The 19,244-nt window shown below is 49.1% G+C and overlaps 1 protein-coding gene across 1 annotated transcript in view; it reads right to left on the minus strand.

Annotated features, from left to right (window-relative positions):
- LOC311139313 (serine/threonine-protein kinase ULK4-like) overlaps positions 1 to 19,244 on the minus strand; it is a 138,217-nt gene that overhangs the window by 43,441 nt on the left and 75,532 nt on the right. Inside the window, exons 32-33 of the mRNA XM_084174192.1 lie at positions 13,899 to 13,947; positions 1,267 to 1,433 (exon numbers count right to left, since the gene is read on the minus strand). Of these exons, the coding sequence (XP_084030318.1) occupies positions 1,267 to 1,433; positions 13,899 to 13,947 (216 nt within the window). The remainder of the gene's footprint in view (positions 1 to 1,266; positions 1,434 to 13,898; positions 13,948 to 19,244) is intronic.

Raw genomic sequence — 19,244 nt, forward strand, 5'->3', positions numbered from 1 at the left:
AAAAGTTTTTACCAAAAAGTTCTATTTTGGTTTCATCTGACCATATGACATTCTCCCAATCCTCTTCTGGATCATCCAAATGCACTCTAGTAAACTTCAGACGGGCCTGGACATGTACTGGCTTAAGCAGGGGGACACGTCTGGCACTGCAGGATTTGAGTCCCTGGCGGCGTAGTGTGTTACTGATGGTAGGCTTTGTTACTTTGGTCCCAGCTCTCTGCAGGTCATTCACTAGGTCCCCCCGTGTGGTTCTGGGATTTTTGCTCACCGTTCTTGTGATCATTTTGATCCCACGGGGTGAGATCTTGCGTGGAGCCCCAGATCGAGGGAGATTATCAGTGGTCTTGTATGTCTTCCATTCCCTAATAATTGCTCCCACAGTTGATTTCTTCAAACCAAGCTGCTTACCTATTGCAGATTCAGTCTTCCCAGCCTGGTGTAGGTCTACAAATTTGTTTCTGGTGTCCTTTGACAGCTCTTTGGTCTTGGCCATAGTGGAGTTTGGAGTGTGACTGTTTGAGGTTGTGGACAGGTGTCTTTTATACTGATAACAAGTTCAAACAGGTGCCATTAATACAGGTAACAAGTGGAGGACAGAGGAGCCTCTTAAAGAAGAAGTTACAGGTCTGTGAGAGCCAGAAATCTTGCTTGTTTGTAGGTGACCAAATACTTATTTTCCACCATAATTTGCAAATAAAATCATTAAAAATCCTACAATGTGATTTTCTGGATTTTTTTTCTCTCTATTTGTCTGTCATAGTTGACGTGTACCTATGATGAAAATTACAGGCCTCTCATCTTTTTAAGTGGGAGAATTTGCACAATTGGTGGCTGACTAAATATTTTTTTCTCCACTGTACATCAAAACACTTGGGTGAACTGTTGGAATCATAGAAATAGAATGATTTATATTAAGAAGCAAAGTGAAAAGCAGCATCGTTCTTGTTAGGAACAATCTGTCGACTGCAATGACCTAACAGAGCAGAATGCAAACTTAGAATGAATCTAACAGGGAGGAGGAGGAGCTGTGCTGCTTGAGTGACAGGGGGCGGGGCTTGGTATGTGGGAAGCAGCCACAAGAGAGAGGGAGAGAGACGATAAACGGTGTAAATGATAAAAATGGACGTTACACACGGCTGAGTGGCTCTTCAAAGTATTGCATGCGATACGGATCTCTTGCGATATGGATCCTGCACATGTAAATATTGGGATTTGGATGTAAATTGGAGTAATTGTGCAGCCCTAGATACTGTATGTTTAGCATACCTGGAGTGCAAGGCGCACCACGCTGGATGTGCTCTTCAGTACATTGTGCAGAGTGTCCAGTAGAGACAACAGGAGGACATGGCTACTCTTCCTCTCAGGCCTCTCCTCTCTCTCCACGTACAGGACAGCTGCCTCGCTGAAAACACTGCAGACCACCTCCACCAGACCTGAATAAAACACAACACACACACAGGATGAAGGATGACCAGACCTGAATAAAACACAACACACACAGGATGAAGGATGACCAGACCTGAATAAAACACAACACACACACAGGATGAAGGATTACCAGACCTGAATAAAACACAACACACACAGGATGAAGGATGACCAGACCTGAATAAAACACAACACACACACAGGATGAAGGATTACCAGACCTGAATAAAACACAACACACACAGGATGAAGGATGACCAGACCTGAATAAAACACAACACACACAGGATGAAGGATGACCAGACCTGAATAAAACACAACACACACACAGGATGAAGGATGACCAGACCTGAATAAAACACAACACACACAGGATGAAGGATGACCAGACCTGAATAAAACACAACACACACAGGATGAAGGATGACCAGACCTGAATAAAACACAACACACACAGGATGAAGGATGACCAGACCTGAATAAAACACAACACACACACAGGATGAAGAGGATGAAACAAGGTCTGTGTCCCAAATAGCATCCTACTCCCTACATTGTGCACTACTTTAGAGCCCAATGGGAATAGGGTGCCATTTAGGATGCAGACAAGAGGCTTAAGCTGGTCCCAGAGGTCATAAACACCAAGAACCCATGGCTCCAGCACACAGAGTTTTAAAGTACAAACTGGTGTTTTACAAGGCCTCAATACGACTCACTCTACTTAAAGTGATGTTGCACATTTCTTGATGAAGTACATGAACCAGTTTCAGGCCTTGAGAGAAGGACAGGCCCTGATGGGATCCTTCCTCCACTATGACCTATACAGGATATTATATAATATATAGACCTCAAGATGCTGCCACTTAGTGCAAAATTATGCTAGAAAATAGACTAATAATGACAGGAAATGTAAATGCAGACCGGATGGTTTTTGCACATGGAGGATGCTCGTCCAGACATTCTGCTTCTATAATACAGTTACATCACTGAGTTACAAATCATACTTCTCCATCCCAATTACTACAGAAAGATATCATCGCTTTCCGTTGACACAAAACCTTTTTCTTCTCCTGTCTAGTGCTTTATTTGTCATGCCTTGTTGAATAATCTGCTTCGTCTTTAAAGACAGAATAAACTTTTCAGACAGTTTCTCAAGAGTGCTCTTCTCTGTCTGACCGGTCACCCCGGATCACGGCAGGTAGTTGACCCCTGGGCCGCCATCTGAGAGCAACGCTCTCTCCACATGAAACACCTGACTCTTTCAGTGGAACCATCCAGCTTTGAATCGATAGATAATAATAATAATAATAATAATAATAATAATATGCCATTTAGCAGACGCTTTTATCCAAAGCGACTTACAGTCATGCGTGCATACATTTTTGTGTATGGGTGGTCCCGGGGATCGAACCCACTACCTTGGCGTTACAAGCGCCGTGCTCTACCAGCTGAGCTACACCTACCAAGGGAGCATGATGGTGATAATATGATACATCATTATGTGTCATCTGGAATACAATGAGCCAGCAGATTTCACCTTGACAAAAATCACCTGACAACAATAAACCATGCAGTCAAAAAAACTCCCAGTACGTTTTACATAAAAAAATGTGAAGGGAAGTACAAAAATCCTCAGAGAAGAACTGGGCTTAAGTATATTCAGAGTAGATTTGCCTCAGAAAAATGAACTCAATGTTGGGCAGATATTGGCATGTCTGATTGCTCAACAAACTGGCTCCAGTAGAATGGCTGTATTAGTGCTGCTTCAGAGGAAATGATGAAAGGAGTAGAGAAGAGAGAGAGGGAGAGAGAGATAGAACGAAAGGGAGAGAGGGCAGGGGAGAGAGAGAGCAGGGGAGAGAGAGAGAGATAAAAGAGAGCAGGGGAGAGAGAGATAGAACAAAAGGGAGAGAGGGCAGGGGAGAGAGAGAGAAGAGAGAGCAGGGGAGAGAGAGATGGAATGAAAGGGAGAGAGGGCAGGGGAGAGAGAGAGAGAGAGCAGGGGAGAGAGAGATGGAACGAAAGGGAGAGAGGGCAGGGGAGAGAGAGAGCAGGGGAGAGAGAGAGAGCAGGGGAGAGAGAGAGAGCAGGGGAGAGAGAGAGAGCAGGGGAGAGAGAGAGCAGGGGAAAGAGAGAGCAGGGGAGAGAGACGGCAGGGGAGAGAGACGGCAGGGGAGAGAGAGGGCAGGGGAGAGAGAGCAGGGGAGAGAGAGAGCAGGGGAGAGAGATAGAGACAGAGAGAGGGAGAGAGATGGTGGGGGAGAAAGAGAGCGAGAGAGAGAGAAGCGGGAGAGTGAAATAGAGAGAGAGAAAGGGGAGAGTGAGTGAGAGGGGACTAGAGGGGGGGAGAGCGAGAGAGAGAGAGAGAGAGAAACTATTGGCAGCTGTTCCTCTACTGCAGGGTTCTTCAATTCTGGTCCTGGAGGGCCGAAACACTTCTGTTTTTTATTTCTACCTGGTAGTTAATTGCACTCACCTGGTGTCCCAGGTCTAAATTAGCCCCTAATTAGAAGGAGAGGATGAAAAACAGAGGTGTTTCGGCCCTCCAGGACCGGAATTGAAGAACCCTGCTACTATGTCTTGTTTTAAGTACTGACCACACGGAAACCTCTAATGCTAAATCAATAAACACACTACGATAAACCTGCTGCCAGGTCGGCCATCAGAATAAACAACAACAAATCTAAAACGCACACAGGAGGCATATTCATGAGAGTACAGGCAACACTCAGCTGTTACCAATCCTCTGACATAACACACTACCTATAATTCTGTGTGTAAGGAGGTACACTGGACTCCTACTGAATTCAATAGTTGTTGCTTTGAGCTTTGGTCTTCAGCTATCTGGTCCAGTAGGGACGTAGCCAGGCCTTTATTATGGCAGAGCAAAGCCAGGAGCTTCACTGCAGTCTTCAGTGTTGTCTCCTGAAGGGGCTCCTCTCCCTTTAGGAAGACTCTTCTTTAATACGAGTGTATTTTACCTGGAAATGGGAGGGTTTATAACCATGCTAATGAGGGCACCTGACAACAACCCTTCTGCCTGCCTGTCTGTCTGTCTGTCTGTTTGTCTTTCTGTCTGTGTCTGTCTTCTTGTCCGCCTGTCTGTCTGTTTGCCTGTCCGTCTGCCTGTCTGTTTGTCTGCCTATCTTCCTGTCTGCCTGTCTGTCTGTTTGCCTGTCTGTCTGCTGAGAAACACACAAAGGCCGTACTGGAGAATAAAGGGCTCGCTGGAAAAAGGTCTGTGTGTGGGTAGAGTACGTGTGTGTGTGTGTGTGTGTGTGGCTATATTCAAGCCTCTCCATGAACGACAAGGTTCTTCTGGAAGTGTTGTGTTGTGACTGTGTGATGACCTGAGGCAGCAATACTGTTTATCTGTGTTTACCACTCCAGGCTTTTTGGAAGGAGATATTTGTCAAAGTTTCGCTCTCTCTAGCTCTGCATTTCTGAAGATAACTCATGAATATCTCCACAATGCCTTGCCACGGACAATATAATTACTGTGGTGAATGGCCTAAACACCAGGCAGAAAGGCGGGACATTGTCCTTTACAGTTCAGGGAAGCTATCCAGATCTCAACAGAAAGCTTCAGTTTCTGCAGTGAAACGGAATAGGATGAGTGGCTCGCGACAATTAAATGACTGTATGTCTGAATAAACCCCTCAGAGAAACAGATACTTAATAATAATAATAATAATAATAATAATAATATGCCATTTAGCAGACGCTTTTATCCAAAGCGACTTACAGTCGTGCGTGCATACATTTTTGTGTATGTGTGGTCCCGGGGATCGAACCCACTACCTTGGCGTTACAAGCGCCGTGCTCTACCAGCTGAGCTACAGAGGACCACGTACACTGTATACAATATACACTGAGTGTACAAAACATTAGGAACACCTTCCTAATATTGAGTTGCAACCTCTTTTGCCCTCAGAACAGCCTCAATTCGTCGGGGCATGGACTCCTACAAGGTGTCGAAAGCGTTTCACAGGGATGCTGGCCCATGTTGACTCCAACAGTTGTGTCAAGTAGGCTGGATGTCCTTTGGGTGGTGGACCATTCTTGATACAGCAGCGTTGCAGTTCTTTACAAACTCAAACCGGTGCATCTGGCACCTACTACCATACCCCGTTCAAAGGCACTTAAATATTTTGTCTTGCCCATTCATCCTCTGAATGGCACACATACACAATCCATGTCTCAAGGCTTAAAAATCCTCCTTTTGTCACGGTTCAGACAGACGACCAGAGGACCACAATTGCGTCACACCAGAAAGTTTATTAAACTTAAGGGAAAAGGGAAGTAGGGAGTGAATGAAGGCTCCAGGGGTAACAGGGATCCCGTCCAATGTGCTGGGTCTGTGCCCCCCCCAGTGGCAGCGATGCGTCCTATGAAGCCGGTGGTGGGTGGTCCAGAAGTCCTGGGGGGGGGGAGACACAGACACAACAGGGCGGAATGAAACAAGGCAGCAGTACAGTTCAAGGGAAATCCAAAATACGTAGTAGCAAGGCAGAAGGCTGGTCAGAGTTACCGGGATTGAAGAGTAGTCAGGAGTCGTAATGGCAGAAGCAGGTCTGGATCTCCTGGGGCAGACGAGTATCCAAAAATCAGGCAGGTCCGGGGTCACAAAACCAGGGTGAGCCAGAAGCGCGAGCAAACAGGTTCCGGGTGTGAGCTTTGCAGACGATCTGACACCGGAGAGCTGAAAGACAGGGCCTTAAATACTGGGAGAGGTAGTGGGTAATGCAGCGCAGCTGGCAGAGTAATTAGAGCAGAGCAGAGCAGGGACAGGTGGAGCTAGTTAGGCTGAGTAGAGAGAGTGGTGAGCAGAGTGGAAGAAAATTAAGGTGGTAACCCGGTGGAGTGAGAGGCTCATGACAGAACCCCCCCCCCAAGGGACGGCCCCAGAAGTCCCAAGAGCAACACCACGCCGGGCGGGAGGAGGGGAGCCGGAGGAGGGCTAGAACTCCTCCGAACGGTCCGAGTGAACGTCCTCATCCTCGGAGGAAGCCGGAGGGCCGTGGTCGGGAGATGGGACAGGTCCCGAGACAGGATCAGGCACAGGACAGGAAGCCGAGCGGGCAGGACGGTTAGGGACCCCTCTGGGGCGGCCCCTACGGATTGCAGGTTGATCAGGATGCCGTTGGTGGAAAGCGGTGATGAGAGTCCTATCCACAATCCGACTAGCTGGCACCCAGGTCCTTTCCTCAGGTCCATAGCCCTCCCAGTCAATGAGGTACTGGAGACCCCTACCCCTCCGTCTGGACCGAAGCAGGCGGCGGACGGTGTAAACCAGACCACCATCGACGAGCCGTGGAGGAGGAGGACAAGGCGCAGCAGGGACCAGCGGACTCTCATGGATGGGCTTAATCTTAGACACATGGAAAGTGGGGTGCACCCTCAGGGAATTAGGCAGTTGGAGCCGGACAGCAGTTGGGCTAATCACTCTTATGATAGGGAATGGGCCAATGAACCGAGGTGCCAGCTTCTGCGACTCCACCCTGAGTGGCAGGTTCTTCGATGACAACCACACCCTTTGACCAACATGGTAGGTGGGAGCAGGAATTCTCCGACGGTTGGCCCCGGTAGTGTAGCTGGCAACGGATCTGAGGAGTGTGGCTCGGGCTTGTGACCAGGTGCGGCGACATCGACGGGCAAAAGCAAGTGCAGATGGGCAAGTAACCTCCTCTTCCTGGCTGGCAAATAGAGGAGGCTGGTATCCATAAACACATTGGAAAGGGGACATACCGATGGCAGAGCAGGTCAGAGAATTGTGTGCGTACTCCACCCATGTCAATTGCTGCGACCAGGAGTGGGGGTTGCGTGAAGTCATGCATCGCAGTGCCTTCTCGAGCTCCTGATTAGCCCGCTCTGACTGCCCATTGGATTGGGGATGGAATCCGGAAGTCAGACTGACTGTGGCTCCCAGCAGGTGACAGAACTCCTTCCAAAAAGCGGAGGAGAATTGTGGACCACGGTCAGAAACTACATCCTTTGGCAGTCCGTGGATCCGGAAGACGTGTTCCAGGACCACCTGGGCGGTCTCCTTGGCGGTTGGGAGCTTGGGGAGGGGAATGAAGTGTGCCATCTTGCTGAAACGGTCAACTATGGTGAGAATGACGGTCATGCCACTTGAAGGGGGCAGCCCCGTGACAAAGTCAAGGGCGATGTGAGACCAGGGACGTCTGGGCACAGGCAGGGGCTGCAGCAATCCGGCTGGGGGCTGGCAGGACGACTTGTGTTGGTTGCAGATGGGGCAGGCTTGGACGAATTCCCGTACATCCTTCCTCAGAGAGGGCCACCAGAACCTCTGGGCGAGCAGGTTGTAAGTGCGGGTGGAGCCAGGGTGACAAGCTAGGCGGGAGTCATGTCCCCACTGAACGACCTGGGACCTCAGGTCTTCGGGGACAAAAAGGCGGTCAGCTGGGCAAGTGCTGGGACCTGGCTGGTTACGGAGAGCCTCCAGCACCTGTTCCTCAACAGCCCAGGTCAGAGCTGCAACGATGCAGGGACTTGGCAGAATCGACACAGGGTCCTTGGAGGGGGTGTCATCCTTCTGGAATTGACGGGAGAGGGCGTCTGGCTTGGTGTTGCGTGATCCAGGCCGGTATGACAGAGTGAAATTAAACCTGGTGAAGAACAGGGCCCAGCGGGACTGCCTGGAGTTCAACCGTTTGGCCGTGCGGATGTACTCCAAGTTCTTATGATCGGTCCAAACGAGAAATGGAATGGTGGACCCCTCCAGCCAGTGACGCCACTCCTCCAAGGCAAGCTTCACAGCCAGCAGCTCACGGTTCCCTATGTCGTAATTGCACTCAGAGGGGGACAACCGACGTGAGAAAAAGGCACAGGGATGGAGCTTCCTATCCTCCGCAGCCCACTGAGAAATCACAGCACCAACTCCCACATCCGAGGCGTCCACCTCCACAATGAATTGCCGGTCCACATCAGGCATCTGGAGGATGGGAGCGGAGGTGAACCTCACCTTGAGGGTACTGAAGGCTTTGTCGGCTGCTGGGGTCCAGGTGAAGGGTTGCTTGGTGCTGGTTAGAGCAGTGAGAGGGGCAGCAACGGTACTGTAGTTCCGGATAAACTTTCTATAGAAGTTAGCAAACCCCAGAAACTGTTGCAGCTTCTTTCTGTTCTCCGGAACTGGCCATGAAGTGACTGCTGATACTTTGGCAGGATCCATTTGGATACTTCCCTCTGCCACTATGTACCCCAGGAAGGCCACTGTCTTGACGTGAAACTCACATTTCTCTGCCTTGGCGTAGAGGGAATTCTCCAGAAGACGATGAAGGACTTGCTGGACATGGCGGGTGTGTTCAGACAGGTTTCTGGAGTAGATTAAGATGTCATCCAGGTAAACGAAGACAAACTTGTTTAACATGTCCCGCAGTACATCATTCACTAGAGCCTGGAACACAGCAGGAGCATTGGTGAGGCCAAAAGGCATAACCAGATACTCGTAGTGGCCTGTTGGTGTATTGAATGCGGTTTTCCATTCATCTCCCTCCCGGATCCGCACTAGGTGGTAAGCGTTTCTGAGATCCAACTTGGTAAAAACAGTGGCTCCCTGGAGCAACTCAAAAGCAGAGGTGAGCAGAGGCAGAGGGTAACGGTTTTTCACTGTGATGTCGTTGAGTCCCCTGTAGTCGATGCAGGGGCGAAGAGATCCGTCCTTCTTCCCCACAAAGAAGAAGCCAGCACCAGCAGGAGATGAAGATGAACGGATTAATCCTGCGGACAGAGAGCCATTGATGTAGTCCTCCATGGACTTTCTTTCAGGAGCAGACAACGAATAAAGACGACCCTTTGGAGGGGCTGTTCCAGGGAGGAGGTCGATGGCACAGTCGTACGGTCGGTGAGGGGGCAGAGATGTGGCTCTTGCTTTGTTAAACACCTCTCTGAGACCATGGTAGCATTCTGGGACATTGGAGAGGTCAGGAGCGGAGTTAGTAGGTACTGGCCGAGGGGGTAGTGCGGCAGCAAGCAGGCAGGTTCGGTGGCAGTCCTCTCCCCACTCCCTGATCACCCCGGTCACCCAGTCGAGCTGAGGGTTGTGCCGGCGGAGCCATGGGTAACCCAGGATGAGGGGTTGGCCTGGAGAGGGGAGCAGGTGAAACTGGATAGTTTCTTGATGGTTTCCGGACAGACCCATCGAGACCGGGGCCGTGACATGAGTGACCGATCCGAGTAAGTGTCCGTCCAGTGCCCGGGCAGGAATAGGAGGTGTCAAACGGAGGTTCTCCAGTCCCAGTTGGCGTGCCAGCTTGATGTCCATTATGTTGGCTTCGGCGCCAGAATCCACCAGAGCAGCCAGGGTGTGAGTTGAGTCAGAGAGGCGGAGGTGAACTTGCAGCAGGGGTTTGCGGTCGGAGGACTGGATGGTCATTGAACTCAACCGGACTCCCCCTATGCCCGGTGAGCTTCGGCCCTTTAAAGGGCAGGTTACCACACGATGTCCATCACCTCCACAATAGAGGCAGAGGTTTGAGGTGAAGCGTCGCTGGCGCTCTGCAGGAGTGAGAGAGGCTCGCCCAATCTCCATAGGCTCAGACTGATCAAGCTGACCTGGGTGAGTGGCAGTAGATGACAGGAGCCCAGTCGGATCTCTCCGAATGCCGGTAGTAGGTGGACCTTGGCGCCCCCTCTCACGACGACGGGTCTGTATCCTTCTGTCGATCCTGACAGTCAGTGCGATGGCTTCATCAAGAGTGGAAGGCAGTTCATGGGAGACCAACTCGTCCTTGATATAGTCAGCCAAACTATGGAAGAACGCGTCCACCAACGATGGTGTGTTCCAAGAACTTCGTCTAGCCAGGGTTCGGAAGTCGATGGAATGGTCTGCGACTGTACGTCTGCCTTGTCGAATACTGAACAGTTCACGAGACGCCTCTGCGGTTGGTGAATCCAGGTCAAACACCTTCAGCATCTCCTCAGCAAACAGGTCGAAGGTTGCACATGCGGGGGTTTGACGTTCGAACTCTGCTGTTCCCCAGAGTCGAGCTCGGCCCGTCAGGTGAGTGATGGCATACCCAACTTTAGCCCCCTCCGTGGCGAAGGTCCTTGGCTGCAAGGAGAACTGAAGTCGGCAGCTAGTCAGGAATGGCCGGACCTGGGTTGAATCGCCGTTGAACCGCTCGGGGTTTCCAATCTTGGGTTCCGGAGCAGCGGCTGCAATGACCGGGGCAGGTAACTCGGGGGCAGGGCTGGTGGGCAGACTGGCTGGGGTCAGGTTGGTGAGGAGTTGAATGATCATGGCGAGTTGTTGTTGCTGCTGCTGGAACTGCTGCTCATGCTCATCGGTTTCCATGTCGGGGAAAGTGTGCGCTGAGTCCATAATGGTCAGATCGTACTGTCACGGTTCAGACAGACGACCAGAGGACCACAATTGCGTCACACCAGAAAGTTTATTAAACTTAAGGGAAAAGGGAAGTAGGGAGTGAATGAAGGCTCCAGGGGTAACAGGGATCCCGTCCAATGTGCTGGGTCTGTGCCCCCCCCAGTGGCAGCGATGCGTCCTATGAAGCCGGTGGTGGGTGGTCCAGAAGTCCTGGGGGGGGGGAGACACAGACACAACAGGGCGGAATGAAACAAGGCAGCAGTACAGTTCAAGGGAAATCCAAAATACGTAGTAGCAAGGCAGAAGGCTGGTCAGAGTTACCGGGATTGAAGAGTAGTCAGGAGTCGTAATGGCAGAAGCAGGTCTGGATCTCCTGGGGCAGACGAGTATCCAAAAATCAGGCAGGTCCGGGGTCACAAAACCAGGGTGAGCCAGAAGCGCGAGCAAACAGGTTCCGGGTGTGAGCTTTGCAGACGATCTGACACCGGAGAGCTGAAAGACAGGGCCTTAAATACTGGGAGAGGTAGTGGGTAATGCAGCGCAGCTGGCAGAGTAATTAGAGCAGAGCAGAGCAGGGACAGGTGGAGCTAGTTAGGCTGAGTAGAGAGAGTGGTGAGCAGAGTGGAAGAAAATTAAGGTGGTAACCCGGTGGAGTGAGAGGCTCATGACACCTTTAACCCGTCTCCTCCACTTAATCTACACTGAATGAAGTGGATTTAACAGGTGACATCAATAAGGGATCATAGCTTTCACCTGGATTCACCTGGTCAGTCTATGTCATGGAAAGACACTCAGTGTATAAAAAGCCAACAAGCAGACTGGCTGTTGTGCTACTCCTCCTGCATGGCTCTGCACGGTGCTACACAGCACTCCCAGGGGATCCTTATCTCCACACTGGCCAATTATATAATCTATCTATCTATCTATCTATCTATCTATCTATCTATCTATCTATCTATCTATCTATCTATCTATCTATCTATCTATCTATCTATCTATCTATCTATCTATGCTGGGAGTGTTTGGTGCATGCTGGGAATTGTTTGAGTGAGTGCTAAGTGCGCGTGTTGTGTAGAGGTAGATATTCCTGGGTTTTCTTTCGGTTTTTCTTCTATGCATGATTAAGGTTATTATTTCTATTTTCTTGTTGTGGTAGAATTAAGTATATTGTTTTTCGTGTCGAAATTATCCAGATTTTGGTGGGGATGGCGGCCCGAATGGGGACGCCGTCCCTGTCACTTCGGCACGGCTTTAGGTGTGTTACTGAAGCTACTGTCACGGTGGAGGAGTTTCTGGTCGCCGTAGGAGAGAAGGTAGGATATGAGAATGTTGCTTATGCGTCACGGATGAATAAAGCGGTGGTGGTATTTCTTAAAGAAGAGCGCCTTGTTGATCGTATGGTTGAACATGGCGTACTTCTTAAAGGATTGTTTATTCAAGTTACGCCACTTTTTTCTCCGTCAACAAGGGTAACGATTTCAAATGTACCGCCGTTTATTCCAAATGAGCTATTGGAGCGCGAGTTATTGCGCTTTGGGAAGTTTGCAAGTTCAATTAAGGTTGTCCCGTTGGATTGCAAACACCCGGCGTTGAAACAGGTTATGTCGTTTCGGCGACAGGTGTTTATGTTTTTGGACTCACCGGAGCAGACTTTGGAGTTATCGTTTAAAGTCAAGTATGACAATAGACTGTATATGGCTTATGCTAGTACGGGTAGTCAACTGTGTTTTGAGTGTGGGGATGTTGGTCATAAGCGACATGCTTGCCCGAAAAGGGAGAAGGCAGAGGGAGGGGCGCAGGTGGTCCTCGTAACGCCTGGGCCCACTGATGTAGGGAGAGGTGGGCTGACAGCGGTAGAGCAGCCACAAGCATCTGTTGCTGAGGAACAAGTTGTCCGTGTTGAGGGCACAGAGTTGCAACTTGTACCAGAGGGAAATGTTATGCAGCAGAAAAATATTGTTGTAGAAGGTAAGGATGGATCTGAAGAGCCATTTCCTCAGACTGGTGAGGAGGTGCCCAGTACGAGTGCTGGGGTACAGGAGGGGGTTCATGTGGAGCTAATCTCCCAAGTAGTGGAGGAGATGCCCACTATGAGTGCTGGGATACAGGTGGGGGGGGGGGGGGGGGAGTGGTGTTCATGTGGAGCTAGGCTCCCAGGTAGTGGAGGAGATGCCCACTACGAGTAATGGGGTTCAGGTGGGGCTAGTCTCCCAGGTAGTGGAGGAGATGCCTGGTACGAGTGATGGGGTGCAAGTGGGGAGTGTTGAAAGGGATGTGGTAGAGGGGAGTCAGTGGTCTGTGGCCTCAGTTGAGGAGGATCAGGAGAAGGATATGGATATCTCTCTTTATACGATATCAGCTGGTGAGGACTCAATTTACGATCTAGAGGAGGTAAATGGGTTTCTGGATCAGACTTTTGGGAAATCTGTGAAATTGGCAGATTATTTTGATGTTGATAAGTTTGTGAGGTCAGCTGTGATGTTACAGAAGACGGTGGGATTAGACCAGTTGAGTGAGAAGAAGCGGTTTCGTGGTCAGGTTAAGAGAACATTTTAATAATGATGATGATTATGCCTCATAGGGTGTTTTATTCTCTTTGTCTGGTTTCTCTGTGGTATCTTCTGCTTTTCCTTTTTCTTTTCTATATGGAGATACTAAGGGTAGGTTCTCTCAATATTAATGGAGGAAGGGACAGGAATAAGAGGGCTTGGGTATTAGAAGTAATAAAACAGAAAAGGCTTAATGTAGTTTTCCTACAGGAGACACATAGTGATGAGGAAAATGAGGTTGACTGGGGTATGTGGTGGGAGGGGCAGCATATACTCAGTCATGGTACTAATTTCAGTGCTGGGGTGGCAATCGTGTTTTCTTCAGGCTTAGGGGTGACTGTGGTATCTACAACAGAGATTGTTAAGGGTCAGGTTTTATTGGTCAAGGTGGATGTTATGTTTTTTTTTATTTTTTTTATGTTTATGCTCCTAATGAGGGTACAGAGCGTATTGTTGGTTTTGATAAAATAAAGGAAACCTTAAGACAGTGTGACCAAGAGGGGTGTATGGTTTTAGGGGGGGACTGGAACTGTACAGTGGATTTTACTGTTGATCGCACCGCTGAAGAACCTCACCTGCGGTCAGCCACTTGCCTGTCTGGTCTGTTAACTGAGTTTGAGCTTTCTGATGTGTGGAGAGTAAGGAATGCAAAAGTTAGTTACACATGGCTAAAAGTTAATGAAGGTAATGTCAGTGCAGCAAGGTTAGACAGGTTGTATGTATCTGAGCAATACTGTAGTAGGGTTGGAAGGTGTGACATTACTCCTGTGGGTTTCTCTGATCACCATATTGTCACTGTTGATATTCACTTGTCCTGTCCACGAAGGTCATCATCTTATTGGTATTTTAATGTAAAATTTTTACATGATGTCATGTTTTGTGAAAGGTTTTTGTTGTTTTGGGGAAAATGGAGGGTTACAAAATAGAATTTTGAGTCCTTGAGACAATGGTGGGAGGTTGGGAAGGCCCAAATACGATTATTTTGTCAACAGTATACTGCTCTGTCTAGTATTGAAGTTAAAGAGACTATCAGGGCCCTTGAACAGGACATCAAATCTATTGAATTGAAGTTGCTCACTCAGAATGACCCCGGACTAGTCATGAACTTACAGGACAAGAAACATGAACTGAGGTCGTTTCTGCATGAAAGAGTGAAGGGTGCCTTGATTAGGTCTCGTTTCGCTTCCCTCAAGGATATGGATGCTCCTAGTGCTTTAAAAAAAAAACTAGGACAGTCGATATTGCAACGTAAACAGATGGTCTGCCTTCGTCTCCCTGATGGGAAGGTGACCACGGATGACAGTGAAATGCATCAACATGCCGTGGATTTCTATTCTGCCCTCTATAAGGCGGAGGATTGTGACTCTCTGGGTACTGAACAGTTGTTACACGGTCTTCCTCAATTGGGACCTGAGCAAAGAATCGCATTGGACTCTGACATTACACTGCAAGAACTGTCCACAGCAGTTATGCAGCTCTCAACAGGCCGAGCCCCTGGCATTGATGGTTTACCATCTGAGTTTTATAAGCACTTTTGGGGGTCTATTGGGGAGGATTTTTATGAAGTGGTGTTTGAATCTTTTCATGCGGGCTCTCTTCCTGTATCTTGTCAACGTGCGGTACTTTCGCTGTTGCCAAAAAAGGGGGATTTGGCTCTCATATAAAATTGGAGACCTGTTGCTTTGCTGTGTGCAGAATATAAAATTGTTTCTAAATGTCTCTCAAACAGGTTGAAAGAGTATCTGGGATTGTTGGTCCACAAGGACCAGTCCTACTGTGTACCTGATCGCTCTATTGTTGACAACTTGTTTCTAATAAGAGATGTTTTAGACATTTATAAACTGTCTGATGTAAATGTGGGTTTACTTTCTTTGGATCAGGAGAAGGCTTTTGATCGTGTGGACCACCAGTACTTGTTTAAAACAATGAAAGCCTTTGGGTTTGGGGATGTCTTGGATGAATTTACTGTATGCTAGGGCCTCGTGTATGGTGAAGGTGGGGGGTGGTTTGAGTTGCCCCATCCCTGTCCAAAGGGGCATCAGGCAGGGATGCCCAATTTCAGGGCAGTTATATAGTCTGGCGATTGAACCAATGCTTTGGTTTTTAAGAGCGAAGCTTACTGGTTTCTCTGTGCCAGGTGTAATGAAGGGTCCCACGATAGCAATGTCTGCGTATGCAGATGACGTGACAGTTTTTATTAGGGGGTGAGGATGTTAAGGTTCTCTCAAACGCTTTAAAGGTGTATGAGGGGGCCTCCTCAGCTAGAGTCAATTGGGGAAAGAGTGAAGTGCTGTGGGCAGGCCAGCTTCAGATGGGGTCCACTCCACGGTTACCAGGGGGGCTTCAGTGGGGCAGAGATGGGATGAATACTTTTTTTTTTTTTTTCTCTAGGCTCCGATGTCTTTCAGAAAAAGAACTAGGAGGGTGTAGTGGAGAAAGTGTGTGCCAGACTGTCAAGATGGAAATGGGTGCTGCCCCAGCTGTCTTATAGGGGAAGGGTACTGGTAGCTAATAATCTTGTTGCCTCTACCCTGTGGCACAGACTAATGATTTAGCAGCCACCAAAGGGTCTGATACAAGAGCTTCAGAGGATCCTTGTCAATTTCTTCTGGTCTGGACAACATTGGATTAAAGCTTCAGCCCTGTACCTGCCACTGCACGAGGGTGGGCAAGGCCTGGTGGACATTTCTTCCAGGATCATGGCTTTCCAGCTTCAAGCAGCACAGAGACTGTTGTACAGTGATGGTTCTAGCTGGGTTGACACAGCCTACACATTGATGAGGAGAGCGGGCTGTTTGGGCTTAGACAAGCACCTTTTCCTCTTAAAGCTGGAGGGGGGTGAGTTGCCTGGCCTGACTCCATTTTATGAGTCTGTTATGCAGGCTTGGAGAGTTCTGGTCAAGTCCTGTAAGGCCTGCACGCCACCAGGGATGTGGCTTTTTGAAGAGCCTATTTTTCACAACACTGCCATCCAGTCCCGTGTTCTGTTCAGCTAGCCTACGTTCATGCCTGTTAGGCGTGGGGTGTACTAAGCTGGGTCATCTGATGCGGAACAGGAATAGGTCGTTGGAGGAGCTGGGAGAAAGAGCGGGGATCCGATCGTCTCGCCTACTGAGGAAGGTCATCGCTGAGGTCTGTGACTCCTTGCCAGTACTTCATCTGCAGTATGTGACTGACACTTCCAATTCTGATCGGTGGAAGGAGGGTCTGGATTATGTGTTCCCTGCACTGATTGTTAGTGCTGCGGCGGGGGCATTCGAGGAGGACGTGGGGATGCTGCTTTCCTTCGATACCCCGGAGCTGGGGGAGTTCAAGGAGGTGGGAAAGAAGGCCATGTACAGAATATGTGTAAAGGTGTCCCATGCCTCTTCCCTGGAAGGGGTAAAATCGACGAGGTGGGCGGGTGTGCTTGGTCCAGGTGCCTCCCCAAAAGGCTGTTGGCGATCATTATACAAACTGCCTATTGATAAGAGGACAGCTAACCTCCAATGGAGGATAATACATGGATCCATAGCCACCAACATGTATCTGGTACACCTGGATCCTACTGTTGGGGAGGGGTGTCCATTCTGTGCTGAGTCTGAAACTGTTTTTACAGTGTCCCAGGTTGGTCGGGATGATTGACCTGATCACTAATTGGTTCTCAATGTTGGGAGAGGATTTCTCTTCCCAACTGTATATATTTGGGCCAAAGTACAGGTTTAATCAAAAAGGTGTAGTTGTGTTGCTTAATTTTGTGTTAGGGGCAGCAAAATTAGCGATATGGAAGACCTGAAAGAACAGTATTCGGGGACAGGGGTCTGTGGATGTGGTGGGAATGCTGGAGGGAATGTTGGCAGCGAGACTAAGGGTTGAGTTTGCCTATTATAAACTTGTCAACAATATTGATCTGTTTATGAGTATATGGGGTATTCAGAGGCTGTTGTGTTTAGTTACTGTGGAGGAGGAATTTGAGTTGTGTTTTTAATTGATGTGTAACCACGGTTTTGTATGAGTATTTATTGTGTGGTGGGCTCCCAGACCCAATAAATATTATTTAAATCTCTCTCTCTCTCTCTCTCACTCACTCACTCACTCACTCACTCACTCACTCACTCACACACACACACACACACACACACACACACACACACACACACACACACACACACACACACACACACACACACACACACACACACACACACACACACACACACACACACACACACACACACACACACACACACACACACACGGCCCTGCCGTGTTCGTCTACTCTCCCTCCGTCTCTCTTAAAAGAAGCCAATTATGGCAGTTTTCCCCTGCCTGCGTTTTCGTGAGCCTGATCTGGAGTGGGCCACTAGCACTCAGCCAGAGACGGAGACAGAGTGAGGAGAGCTGCTAGAGATAGCGCTAATTACCAGGGTTATATTTAGTGCTGGGTCAACACATTCCTGAAAAAAGGACCTGATTTGTGCATAATGATGCTGACTTCATAAAGTCACTCGCAAGTGACCCTCCTGTAATGAGAAGGGCAAAGGAGGAACGAGCCCCGGAGTGGAAGTGGTATTCCTATTGGTTGACAGGGGGAGGTGGGGGGAGGGGCAGGGAGAGGGGCTTTTGTTGACAGACTAAGGGGGTTCCTCTTTCCTGTTCTGCTGGGTAGCAATTACAGCCAGGGACCTGAAAGCTTTCTGACACTCACACCTATAATTCACAGGACCCCGGCCCCGCGCTCCAGCATGACGCAACATGCAGACACGGTTTGACTCGCCTCCAAAACTCCACCGCAGCTGCAGAGTAGACTCTCCCGTAACTAACAGCTAATTCATTTCCATCACATTCTGAATACATTCTCCACTGAGCAGGTGCTACATGTTGTGCTGCTATACAGTAATATAATGACTAACAATTCAACATTGTCGCTATGCAGCAGAAGCATCCAGTCAGTATAAGTGGGGCCAAAACAAAGGTTCGTTCTGTACTGATAATCCTCTCACTCACCTAATAACTTAACAGCTCACGCACCGCCATCTTCCTCTTCCTCTAATATACTGTGAGTGAGCTAATTTACTGTACCAATGTATAACGTATTTTTATTGAATAATCTCCATAGCCATGATTAAGTAGCAGATTAAGTATCCATGATTAAGTAGCAGCATCTCTCTGCCAGTCTACACTCGGCTCCATCATATCTGCACATGGTCTCTCCTATCATTGCTATGCAGATGACACTCAACTACTCTTCTCCCCCCCTTCTGACACCCAGGTGGCAGCACGCATCTCTGCATGCCTGGCAGACATCTCAGCTTGGATGTCAGCCCAACACCTCAAGCTCAACCTTGACAAGACAGAGCTGTTCTTCCTCCCGGGGAAGGCCTGCCTGCTCCAAGACCTCTCCATCACAGTTGACAACTCCACAGTGTCACCCTCCCAGAGTGCAAAGAACCTTGGCGTGACCCTGGACAACACCCTGTAGTTCTCTGCAAACATCAAAGCAGTGACTCGCTCCAGCAGGTTCATGCTCTACAACATCCGTAGAGTACAACCTTTCCTCACACAGGAAGCGGCGCAGGTCCTAATCCAGGCACTTGTCATCTCCCGTCTAGACTACTGTAACTCTCTGTTGGCTGGGCTCCCCGCTTGTGTCATAAACCCCTGCAACTTATCCAGAACGCTGCAGCCCGCCTGGTGTTAAACCTTCCAAAGTTCTCGCATGTCACCCCGCTCCTCCGCACACTTCACTAGTTTCCAGTCGAAGCTCGCATCAGTACTCTGTTCTACCACCTCTGGTCTCTTGGCCCTCCCTCCCTGAGACAGCTCCTCAGTGGCAGCATAACATTAGACTCACGTGGCTCGTGTCTGAGAGGCTGAGAGTGTTTGAACAGTAAGGCCCACTATCTCAAGTGGAGTGTCACAGGGAGAGAGGGGGCACATTT

The sequence above is a fragment of the Coregonus lavaretus genome, assembly GCF_964263955.1.
Source record: "Coregonus lavaretus genome assembly, chromosome: 13".
Lineage (NCBI taxonomy): Eukaryota > Metazoa > Chordata > Actinopteri > Salmoniformes > Salmonidae > Coregonus > Coregonus lavaretus.